At 41.5% G+C, this 12,310-nt stretch overlaps 2 protein-coding genes across 8 annotated transcripts in view; one reads left to right on the top strand and one right to left on the bottom strand.

The window, feature by feature from the left end:
• Positions 1-391: 391 nt before the first annotated feature.
• LOC135986951 (proline-rich protein 2-like) lies at positions 392-1,390 on the bottom strand. The gene has a single exon (XM_065631508.1). It carries the CDS (start codon positions 1,388-1,390, stop codon positions 392-394), a length of 999 nt encoding a protein of 332 aa, XP_065487580.1.
• The window catches only part of TMEM63A (transmembrane protein 63A), a 33,418-nt gene continuing 21,766 nt past the window's right edge, over positions 659-12,310 (top strand). For 5 of the 7 annotated variants that reach the window (XR_010605940.1, XM_065631589.1, XM_065631593.1 and 2 more), the window contains exons 1-7: positions 659-720; positions 1,765-1,891; positions 2,742-2,938; positions 5,339-5,418; positions 6,955-7,018; positions 8,398-8,435; positions 9,582-9,724. Coding sequence is in view for 6 of the 7 variants with exons in the window: in XM_065631589.1 (XP_065487661.1) it covers positions 2,753-2,938; positions 5,339-5,418; positions 6,955-7,018; positions 8,398-8,435; positions 9,582-9,724 (511 nt within the window). In the remaining variant the exon portion in view is untranslated. Of the gene's footprint in view, positions 721-1,764; positions 1,892-2,741; positions 2,939-5,338; positions 5,419-6,722; positions 7,019-8,397; positions 8,436-9,581; positions 9,725-12,310 lie in introns of those variants that run through there. The other 2 variants (XM_065631590.1, XM_065631591.1) reach the window with 2 other exon arrangements.

Raw genomic sequence — 12,310 nt, 5'->3', positions numbered from 1 at the left:
GTGGTGCACACTACTCTAAAATTTAGAAATCAGGAGGTAGTCAGGAAGCCCTTCATCCTTCGCCAGAGGTTTTGTCTTTAGGATCCAGCACACAATTTTCATAGATAAGCTACGAACTTCTAACATAACTGTTATAAACCATTATAGACGTATTTTCAACACGGAAAGCTTGGCTTTAGATGCTTTAAAGGCAGCTCTGGCGTACACAGGCCTCTGCCTCAGCAGCTCTTGCTGGCCCGGCCCGGCGGGACTAACACCAGCTCCCAGCACAGCTCCCAGTGCCTCCTGTGCTGAAACTGAACAAAACCGGGTGCTGCACCTGCCGGCCGCCATGTCATATTGGCCAAACAGGCGCAGCAGTGCGGGGCAAACGACAGGAATTTTGTCCCGGTTATTGTACTCCGGGGTCCCTTCCCTGAGGGAAGCACTTCAGGGTCTGGGAAAGAAAGCTGGAGAGGTGAGGGGCGGCAACGTCCCCTCTGAAAAAGCCGCCTCTGGGGCTGCGCTCCTCCGTCAAGGAGAGAAGGAGGTGGCGGACCCATGGCCGCCCCGTCGGCCTGTGATCGCCGGGCACAGCCGGGTACAGCCCGGCACAGCCCGGCCCTGCGGCGGGGCTCGGCCCGGCCACGCATGCGCGGCTCCCGGGACTTGTTGCCGGGGCTTGTAACGTGTGGGCCCGTGTGGTGACGGGACGGGAGGGGAGAGGCCGCTCCGGTGCAGGTGAGGGAGGGCGGGAGCGGCGGTGCCGGTGGCGGCAGCCGCTGCAGCCCTCGTTGGAGGTGCCGTGCGGGGACGGGACGGGACGGGGCTGCGTGGGGCGGCCTCGGGGCAGGTCCGGCCGCGGGGAGGGGAGAGGGCGAGGTGAGTCCGGCCGCCGGGGCGCGGGCTGGGGCCGGCCGCCTCCAGCGCCCTCCGCCCGGCCCTCCTGAGGGGGAGCAGCCGTTTCCTCTGGGCCTCCTCCCCGCTCGCCCGTCAGCGGCCGCAGCGGGACCCCGGCGGGCTCGGGGCGGGGAGCGGGCGGCCGGGGCAGCCGTGGGGCCGTCCCCTCCGCGCCGTGAGGCGGCTCAGCGCGGGGCGGGGGACGGGTAACCCCCTCACGTCCTCCTTGCCCGGAGCGAAGGGGCCGGCCCCCCGCGGGAGTTACGAGCCCTGCGGTTTGCTGTGCCGCTGGAGAAGCCGACCCGGCCGGCCCCATTTCACGGCCCTCCCAGAGCCGGGGACGCTGTCGGGGTCCCAGACAAAATAAGGAGAGAGCTTTTTTTCGTTTCCAGAGCCGGTCCCGGGGCTCGTTCCCTGGAAAGGGGGCTCGTAGGGTGGCTGCAGCGCAGCTCCGCCGCCGCGGCTCTGGCCGTTCGCTTGTCTGCTGGCAGCCGGCTCGTTTGAAAACCATAGTTTTCAAAAACTGGAAACCCTGCCTGGTAAGATCCAGTGTGCTATTTCAAATTTAGTATGAGGCCTCTGCAGCTGCTGTGAGGAAGGTTTTCCATGTGTATTCAAAAATAGTCTGTCAGCGCGAAATTTAAATCCTTAGAAAGCAGGGGCAGATTCACGCCACAAATTTTGTGTTTTTCTTTTTTTCTTTCTTTTTTTCCCCTTGCGCCAGAAGATGTCAGCTGGGACAAAACTTCTTCCCCACCACGTCACACAGTCCAACATTTAGTAAATGCTCTTTCAAGAGGAGTATTCTCCATGCCATTTATCTGCTGTTTAAAGGGAGAGCTTGCAGTTGTTCATACTCTTGTTGTGGTTTTGTTTTCTTTTCAGCATCCAGTATAGTGCTGTCATCACAGACAGGTGCAGTCCTTGTTCAGAGACATCCCAAAAGTAGCGTCTCTGGACCTGTGTGATGAGGATCTACAATATTGGTTTTCAAAGGACAGAGTTTTTGGGGGTATGCTTTCTTTATGAATTTATCAGTCAGAAGCATTTTCTGCATGAAGCATGCTTTTATCTCAAGTACATGGGAACCATCAAGTTAATAATATCCAATAACAGAAATATTTGAAGTGGAAAGCCTCAAAATAAATGAGCAATTGCCTACCCTGATAAAAATACCTTTGTATCAATAGCCAAATCTTGTGTATTCCTGTGTGTTACTACATTATCTGAGCAGGTCAGTTGACTACAATGAGGTAGATGGCTGTTCTCTTAGAAAATTAGAAATAGTCTTTGTTCTTTCTTGTTAATGATATACCATAATTACTATGCCGTTCTTTCAGTTGAATTCTTCTATTAAAAAAGGAAAATCACACAGAATTAGTGGTGAATTTGTAAATAATCTCAAGGTCTTGCCATTTGAATACAAAGTTCACAAGCCGGTACTTTCACACATATTCGTCAACTGGGAGCAAAATGTTCAAACTGCTGTTGTTGGAATTTTTAATGCCCCATGTTGCTCCCAGAATCAGAATCCAGGCTGGAATAAGTAGTTTAATGTTATAGGTTAGAAAATAGAGAAGTTTATTTTGTGGGGGTCTTCTGTTGTCTTCCTCAGATGTCTGTAGAGGACACGATTGGTTGGATGTCTTGAGCTCTTGCACTGCTACTAACTGAGCCTGTCGGTTATTGTGAAATATTTTACAGGGAACGATTGTCAAGTATGACTTCACTTCTGAAGTAATTTCCTGGTTGAATCTTTCCGCACTTTTTGTTCTTGCAAATGTTAGTACATCTCTCAAATATCAGGCAGGCTTTTCACATGGTTGTTTCACTTTCTCTTTTTTTTTTTTTTTTTTTTTAAGGGAAAGACAAAATGAACCCTTTCTTTTTTCTGGGTTTTGGACGTTCTCATCTAGTCTACTTCTGGAATAGAACTCTACCTTTCAACTCAACAAATGAGACATATTGCTACAGCACTGCCCGGGGCAGCACGGTGCTCCAAGGAGTAACTTTTGGTGGAATCCCAACTGTCCTGCTGCTTGATGTATCCTCCTTTTTTGTAAGTCTGGTTTCTGTTCGTTGTATTGAAAATCCTTCTGACCTTCTCAAAAGTTAGACTATTCAGAATTTTCTTATTTATCAGGTAGGGATTTGTTTCTGAGAATCTTCAGTATAGTAAATGTGCTCAGGCCATCCTGGGAACATCGAAGCACTTTTCAAGTATTGATAAAAGATCACATTCATGTGGGATGACAGCATCACTGAATATTGGATGTGTAGATGTAGAGAGTGCAAATCATAGGGTCTGCATGTGGAGTCATGATGGACTTTGTAGTGGTAACTCAAATTTCTATGATCTGTCTTAACTGCAAGAACACTTTTTCCTTACTCTGGGTTTAAGTAGTGGATATCTTTTCAGGAAGGGAACTCCATTGCTAATTTGATTATTTTTCAAAAGGACATAAAATACAGAAAATTGTAATTTCTCAAAATGAGATTCCGTGAAGCTGCTGAGGAAATAATGTACTGATCAGCTCAGTCCTGACAAACAGGATTAGTTTCTGGTCTGGAGGCTCCAGGACAGGCCTGAAACTCCAATAAAACTTACAGTTATCCCTATAAGTTTGGTCTAAGCCACTGGAAAAAGAGCTGTAGACCTACAAATGGGTCTGATAAGTGAGGTTTGTGTTAGTAAAATGAGACTTACGGGATAGCATAGTTCCTGAGTTCTAGAAAGCCACTGTGGAGAAACTTAAAACTACCTGTGTAATATCTGAGCTGGTAGTTCTGTAGGAACTAGGAGGGTGTTCCTAAAAGTTCTGTAGTGGCATTCTTTGCTATCAGTTTGGTGTGTGAAGCATGCTACCCTGTTTCCTTGAAAATAAGCCCTAGCATGATTTTTCAGGATTTTTGAGGATGGTCGAAATATAAGCCCTACTCCAAAAATAAGCCCTGGTTACAGTTCATTAAAAAGTCAAATAAAATAGTGTCCAGTCAGCTATACATGTAAAAAAGTAAGCAACTTTTGGAGCAAAAATTGTATAAGACCCTGGTTTATTTTTGGGGAAACAGGATACCATAAATCTATTTTGTACGAGTGTACAGTATTTACTCCTCTGTGCAACCGCTGGCACAGCATTTAATAAGATTTAGTTGGAGTGTTTGGGGAGACCTCTTTTTTTTTTTTTAAAGCTGTGGTCAAATTTTAAGATAATCAGTCTCTGTATTTGAGTTCCTTGCTGTAGAACCCTCTTCTCAAACAGCTTTAGGTAGGTAGATGCAGTGTAGAAGGCTCCTTTCTTCTTCAGGTACTGAGTACTGCAATTTATTTAGCAACTCCTGTATTCCTTAGTTCACAACATATTTACTGCAGATCCCTTTAGTAACTGTCAGTTGATGGGTTTCTGAATATTATTTCTAGGCCGGTTTCCTAAGGAAGTAAGGTTTATATATTGCATTGCCTTCCCATTTTTGTCTGGCGGTTCATCCTAATAACCACAGAATACATTAGTCAGTTTCAACCAAAGTTTTCAGAGAGTCTAGAGAACTTGATGCCTTGAAATTCCTGCTTGCATGAAGTTTAATGTCTAGATGAAGGAGCAAGATCTAAAGTAAATTTCCCTGTTGGGAGGAAGGCTCTTTATAAGAAGGTTTTATTCATTGTGAAATGTGGAAATGAGCTGTATAATCTTGAAGTGTAGATAATCTTGACATGTATCCTGGCTGGCCAGCTGGTGTTTGCATAGATCCAAATAAGTTACATCAGTAGCACCACTTTCTAGCCAAGCAGGTATAGGTTGTAGGAGGGGCGAGGAGGTGAGGGTGTATGCTACATATGCATAGAAAACAGGCTTTGTTACTTCTGCTTCATTGCTTTGTACAGAGAAACTTGTTTCTTTAAAAAAAAAAAAAGGCACCTATGAAATACATAGCACATTTTTTTTCCTGTTTTCTTAGCCTCTTTCAAAAAGTGAAAATACAGGGAGGAGATAAAAAATACATTGCAGAGATCAAATGTAAGTGTCTGGGTTTTATGAGTTATAATATGTTAGTTTTATTGAGGATAAAAGTAATTAGCATACTTGAGAAAGTAGTTGAGCCCTCTGCAGCCTGTTTACATCACTGTTCAGAAAGAAAATAAAATAGCAAGTCTTCCCTCATAGTTCTGGTCATGAAGTAATGAATAATAGTAAACACGTATGTATGAAAGTTTTTACCTTCTCCGAAGTGCTACTTTTCCTGTCGCAAACGTTGATGCACTTGCAGTTTGGAAGTATTTTTGCATGCAGTTCTCCTTCCTAATGAATTAAAATAGGAGGGTAGATGTTCTGGTCCTTTGGTCCCAGGCAGGTTGGTTTAGGAGCTAGGACAGCATTTTTTGACAGTTCCTGTACACTTAAGAATAATTATTATGAAATGGAAAAATAAATATTCAAATATCTTTGGTTTTATTTTCTAGATTTTAGTATTAGTGTTTTCCTTTATAAGAAAGAGATTCTGGGACTACGGTCGTGTTGCTCTGGTGTCGGAAGCTGAAAGGTAAAAAAGATACACAATCAGACTGATTTCTTAAAACCATCTGGGGAATGTGGAAGTAGGTACAGTAAAAAGGGTTTAAATTAAGTGCATTTATATCAATTAGATATGTTTGTAATCACATGCACATATTTGTTAAAAATGTCCTTGTGCTGCTTTGTGTGACATATGTCCCACTCACAGAGTTACTGTTCATGGTTTCAGTAATAAAGTTGTGTGTTGGGTGCTGTCATGAATTTCATTCTACAGTTGTAGGTTAAGGAAGTGGAGGTAAGAAAATAGGCTGCTTCTCTGCTGACGTGTCACATATCCTTCTATCACAGAAAGTGTAGGTATTAACTCTTTTGTTTATCTTGGCTCAAGCCCAGGATCTTCCCAGAGCTGCCTGTGCTGTAATATTTCTGAAGGGTTTAAAAATAAAAAAATAAATGTATCATTGCAGATTTCTGAAATTCTTCACTTATTTTTAGTAATACTACAATTGAGCTTTTGATATTTTTTTTTAAATATTATTTCTACAGGATGATGTCTCAGGTTGTTTAAAAGCTAGCTGTATATTTATGAAGTAGGTAAACTTTAACAGCGAGCCTCTTGGTAGTATTAGTGGTGTAACTAAGTTGTGGTAAATTCACAACTAAATAACAGGAAAGGACTCAATGTGGTGTTTTAAGTGTAATCCTCATACAATTGTGAAAAGTAGACAGCAAAAATAAAATATGGATAATAACTGAGACAGCTGGCTCAGGCAGCAGAATGAAGATGCTCTGGTACAGGCTTCCATGTGGGCTGTAGGGACCTGCGTGGGACAAACAGGTCCTTGAGCAGTTGGACACCTGGGAGCCTCTGGTATTGTCCCTGCTGGCCTGTGGCCTGAGCCAGCCAGGTCAAAATTATCATAGATACACTTATGAACATGCTCCATTTTAACATGTGTTGGCCTGTAATTATGGGCTCATCATCATTGCAAAATCTTTTTCTAGCAATTAACTAAAACCAGGTAGTTTGCTATATGTGAGGGCTACAGAGTCACTAACTGTTTCTAGCCTTGCTACAGGACTGAACTTGTGTGGGGAGGTGGCCCTGCAGGTAAAGGATTTAACTGGGCAGAGAAATTCTGAGTAGTGGCTGTAAGATGAAGGAAGAGAGGTGGAGGGAAAAGAGGTGATGTCTTGTAGGGAGGAATATCTCAACAAGAAGCTACCTTGCAAATCTGATCCTTGCTAGGCTTCCAAACCTGTCTTGCATGTGTTCTGCTATGTTTCCGTGGTTTAATATCCCAATAAAACATTGTTTTCTTTCTGCTTCAGTTAAGTTCTCTCACATCAGGAGTTCACATCCTCCTTTTTCAACATGAGACACAGCAAAAGTTTCAGTAATTAAACATATGCTACAAGAAGCATATGCCACAGCTTTCAAAAGTGAAAATGTGACTTAAGGGAAGTAGTACAAAAGCACTTCAGAACTGTTAAAGTTGAAATAATTCTGTGGGATTCCATCGTGTATTCAAGATACTTAGGAGTGTCATTTAATGTATTTTAGTGAATCAAGATACAACCAATTGTCAACATCTTCATCAGTACCTGAAGATCCTGAATATGATAGTGTAAGTACTCCAGAGTTTTGATATTTATTTTAATGTAAACTATTTAATGGAATCTGTTGTAATTTGCCATTCCACCTAGCCCAATGAACCAGTCATTAAACTGGAAGACCATCTGTATGCAAAAATTAGTGATGTGCTTTGTTTTTATAGAACCATATGTAATCTTTCTCAATTTCCTGACAAACTATTGCCATATCGCAAACCAGTTTTTTTAATTAGGAGGGGGACTATATGTTAGAGTTTCAAAGCGGGGTGGGGAAGAAAAAAGACTACTAAATAGTTTGTGCTTAAATAACAGTTCAAAAAGTTACATTACGTTCACATTGCAAATCATACCCAGGTAGTCTTTACAGTACATTGTCTTCCTCACAAAAATGAGAAAACTGAATGCAAGTGTGAGGCTAATAATAATGCCCTGTGCTCTTACTATTGAAATTAGTTTGGAGCGGAAGATAATTTTTTGGCTGAACTTTTTAATTGGTTCCATCCGTGGTCTTTCTAGAGTCTTCAATTTCACACTTCTCTATCTTTTGCGTTGCAGCTTCAGAATGAAGCACGCAAGAGTTGTCCAATGGTGGCAGCCTACATTTTAACATTTTGTATATGTATCAACTCAATATCTAGCCTTACAACTAAATAATTGTGTGAGCATCAAAAGCATACTGGTGTTTGATGAGGGTTGCTCTGCTATTTGTGTGCTTTCCTTCATCTTTTTAAAAGCCCTAAAGCAACTTCATCGCTGAAACTGTTGAATAAAAATGTGTCTCTTTAGCTTGATGCTATTCACGTGAAAGAAGAGGCCTTTTGAGAGACAAGATTTTTTGAACCATGCTGGAACATTCAGTAAGATAAGACCTCTGCTGTATAGCTTCAGAGGAGGTTTTGTAAACCTGTCCCAGAAGCCTTTCTGTTAACGTAATCACAACATTGTTTCTAACTGCTGTTTAACTGATTGTCTTATATTAGACTCTTGTGGAGCTTATCCTTGAAATCGGACAATCTCTGGAAATGGCTTTGGTTCTGCTCTAAAACAACCTTTAAAAAAAAAAATTCCTTAGAAGCCTCAATCTTGGCTTCTGTTCATTAGGGATGGGATTAGAACACACTTGTATAAATTTAAGATGCCCAAGCACTAAACATGCAAGTAATGAAACAAACCCCTTAAATATTCTCTGAAGACAGACACTTAAGTACCTTATAAAAAGTATGTAAACTATGAGGTATTTTTCTGTATGTTTCTAAATTATGATTTCAGAGCAACAAACTGCCAACTTTTTACCTAAGAGTTTGGCTTAATAGAAACACTTCTCTTAACTGTACAGATTAGAGACTCTATTTTTTGGATGTTAGCTCCTAAAAACTTTCTTCTTTATTTATAGGGATTTTGTTCTTGGATGGCAGCTGCTTTTCGGATGCAGTAAGTATACGAAACAGAAATAGTGAGCTGTGGTTTGCTTTGCTCTTTTTTAATTAAAAAGGTGTGTGGCATTAATTTTTTTTTTTCTCCTTGATAGCATTTAATACAAACAGTGATACAGGTGCCTCTGGTGGGGTGGAAAAATAATATGAAAACAAGGTCAGCTTATGGGAATGCTGCTTCAGGGTACAGTCGTCCTTCTGCTGGCAGCCCAGGAGCTTGTTCATCTTGGAACAGTGTGTGAACCTAAGTGAATCTATGACATTTATATGGATTCTGAGCTAATAACTAGGTTCTAGGCTTTTCGCCTTCAAAGAGTCCTGTGTGGGTGTTCCCCTGTTTGAAGCCAGTAGGGCCTCAGGCAGAAAACAGGGTTTCCCTGCAAGGGTTTCTGTGGAGAACTGGTGGTGTAGTCGGGGATGGCACTGACTAACTAGGAAAAGCCCATCCCACTGCTTCCCAGAAACTGCGTGTTAGACGTGTGATGTTCATTCTTTGTATCTCTTGGGGCTTAAGAAATTACGATTTTTAAAAGTAGATTTCCAGCTTGGGTACGTTGAAGCAAAAAAGGGCTGGGGATTGAGCTTGCCTTTCTCCATTTTTGCTAGTTCCTTCCTTTTCCAAGAACGCCTATTTTAATGATCTGTCTTGCTGACAATGGATAGATGATGGGGGTTCATTCCAAAACCTATTAGTTAGATGTCATAAGCGTAAGGTGATTCTGTTGTCATTTTCCTCATGGGGAGCCTCTATGGAGGTGAGTGAACACTTTCACAGTGCAATCTTAAAGTCTGAGAGCTAGATTTGACACCTTGTGCCTGTCATAAAGCAGGAGGTCACAACAAATGCCTTTGTCTTCTTTTCAGGCTGATAAAAAAGAACTTGGATTTATATTCGCTCTTCAGATTACTTGTTCCTGTCTTAAATTTCCTCACGTTAATTTTTGTATATTGATACTGCACAAGAAAAAGACACTTCTGGAACTTTAAATTTATGCATGAAAGAACACAACTGTGTTGGAAACGGATAGATTAAGGGAGATGTCACTGGGTAGACTGAGAAATTAGTGTATGTTGAAAAGCCACTCCCCCAAAACACCAAGGATATTAAGTAGACTGGCCATGTGCTTTTCTGTCTGTGGTGCAGGAATGATGAGATTCACGAGAAATGCGGTGAAGATGCCATACATTACCTTGCCTTCCAGCGTCACATCATCTGCTTGTTGATTACTGTCAGCATTTTGTCTGTGTGTGTCATATTGCCTGTCAACCTATCAGGTGATCTACTTGGTGAGAATTTTTTTTGTATTCTGAGAAGAATTTTGTGTTTTATATAACTGCAAAAGCTTTTAGGATTTTTTTTTTTTAAATTTTGATAAACTTTGTAAGATTTGGTTCCCCCCACCCCAGTCTGATATGTGTGTAATTTTGTGTGAAATTTGTATGAGAGTAAAGGTTCTTTAAATGTCTGTCAAACGCTGTTGTTGGAAACAAGGTAGATCATATGCAGGTGTAGATGGCTAAACTTAAAAGGCTCAAGGCAGGATTAACTTTACCTGTGCCCACTTAGCTGGTGTTTATCGAGGCACTCTATGATTTTTATTGGGAGGGCATTGCCAATGGAAACTGTCTTCACAGTTGAGAAATCTTTTTCTGGTGTCTGGTCTGAATCTCTTTTGCTTCAAGTTAAGATGACTGGGGAGAATAGGTTATTCTTTTTCTCTTTGCAATAATATCCTTTTAGCTGCTTGAACATTATCAATTCATCTGTGCTTTTCCCTCTTTTTTAATAAACCAGACCCATTAATTCAGTCATTAATGAGAAGTGTGTTCCATTTGGCTGACGACAAAATCATCAGCTGTCCTCTGAACTTTTTTTATCTAGCTGGACTGTCTACCTTTGTTCCCTTCTGTCTTGGTTTGCACCTCAAAACCGGACCAATCTTCTCACTGAGACTTTGTCAGTGCTGACTAGACAAAGAATTATTTCATGTTTTTTGCAGTCTAGTCCTGCTTATAGAATCACAGAATGTCCTGAGTTGGAAGGGTCCCACAAGGATCATCAAGCCCAACTCCTGTCCCTGCAGATGACAACCCCACAGTTCACACCATGTATCTGAGGGTGTTGTCCAGTCTCTTCTTGAACACTGTCAGGCTTGGGACCGTGACACCTCCCTGGGGAGCCTGTTCCAGTGCTCCACCACCCTCTGGGTGAAGAGCCTTTTCCTAATGTCCAACCTAAACCTCCCCTGGCCCATCTTCCTGCCATTCCCTTGGGTTCTGTCTTTGGTCACCAGAGAGAAGAGATTGGTGCCTGCCCCTCCTTCTCCCCATTAATGTACACATTAATGCTTTTATATAATGTGTACATTAAAGTTTTTATGCACACAAACCCTTCTTCAGGCAGTCATGGATTTGCATGTCTGGAGGAAATCTTCAATACTGATAGCCAGAGAATTACTGAATAAATAGTTCTCTCCTAACAGTAAATTAAAACTTACAGGGCCCTCTCATTTCTTGCTGAAAATGCAAATGCCATGAGGGGAGAACTCCTCTTCAGTAGGCAGAAAAGAAAAATCTTAGGACGTGCTATATGAAATACAGAAGATCTTTTTGATACAATAAAAATGGGAAGAAAAAAGGAAAACTGCGTCAGAGTAAGTGAGTAGAAGTCCCCAACAAATGAATTGATGGAATGTGTTACACAGATGGAGGACTCTTTCTTCTCTGGCCCTCTTAACGGTGTTTAGGCGAACATGAGAAAACATTCTTTCCGTTGAGTTATCTTCATTTCCCAGTGCTGCCAGTGTGACACCTACCTCTTTTCCATTATTAACTCACACTCAACAGATACAATAAGTGTGTCCTCTAGTCTAGCATTCAGGTTGCTAATGAGAATACTGGTGAACAGAACTCTGTTAAATCCCATTTAAACATTCTTCCATTTTTGATAATGAGACCTTATAAGCTCATTTTATACCTGACTTTGTATCAGTGTTGTCAAGATCATGTTTAGAGAGTTGTTCACTGTTGATCATCTTGGTGAACAGTGATTAAAAAAAAAAAAGTACTTGCATTTGTTTTGTTTGTTCTTACGCCACAACAATTGCATCTTATTTTGTGTACTGACCTTGCTGATCTTTGTCCCTATAATTTATTCTCTTCTGTTGTCTTTAATAATGTGGCCTAGTTTTGGTTTTCAGTTTACTCCTACCTGTGTTTTAAAGAGCCTTGTGATGAGCCCTCGTCTCTAATGGTATACATTGTACCTGTGCTGTCAGGACTGTTTCTTTGTGGAACTGCCATCTCTGACCTCCCATTTATCAGCTCTTTCTTATAAATTCTCTGTTTATATTAGTATCTACTTTCTTAAAGACCATTGCTGTTCTTTTTTCCTTCTTTGCATTTCTTTTTTTGTTCTTTTGAAGGACCCTTTATCACCTCACAGTCACTTCTCCTTCCTTGCTTTCCATCTGTGTGTTCTCAGCCAGCATCCCTCATTTTACAGAATCGAATCCAACACAACAGGTGCCCTAGTTGCTATCTTTGTCTCCTTCATAAAATAGAGAGATGCTGGTGCCTTCAAAGAACTTAGAGAATGTAGTTCCCTCTTCTGGCATACTTTCTACCTGTATATTTATACCAAAATAGATTCTGTAATACACATCAATCTGTGTGCACTGTCCTTCTCTAACTATAATTTTATAAAAGTCCTGGTATCTTAGATACCAATAGGTGCTCTCTGTTAATTCAAATGGCAGGACAACACAGCTTCTCTTTTCCTACATTAATTTTTGTGATGCTAGGAAATACAGCTGAAAAACAAATACGAAGCTTTAGTGTCTCTCCCGTTCTTCCTTCCACCATATGTTGATT

Source organism: Caloenas nicobarica, chromosome 3 (assembly GCF_036013445.1).
Source record: "Caloenas nicobarica isolate bCalNic1 chromosome 3, bCalNic1.hap1, whole genome shotgun sequence".
Taxonomy (NCBI): Eukaryota; Metazoa; Chordata; class Aves; order Columbiformes; family Columbidae; genus Caloenas; species Caloenas nicobarica.
The sequence above is the reverse complement of the archived record's forward strand: the minus strand, read 5'-3'. Positions and strand labels throughout refer to the sequence as shown.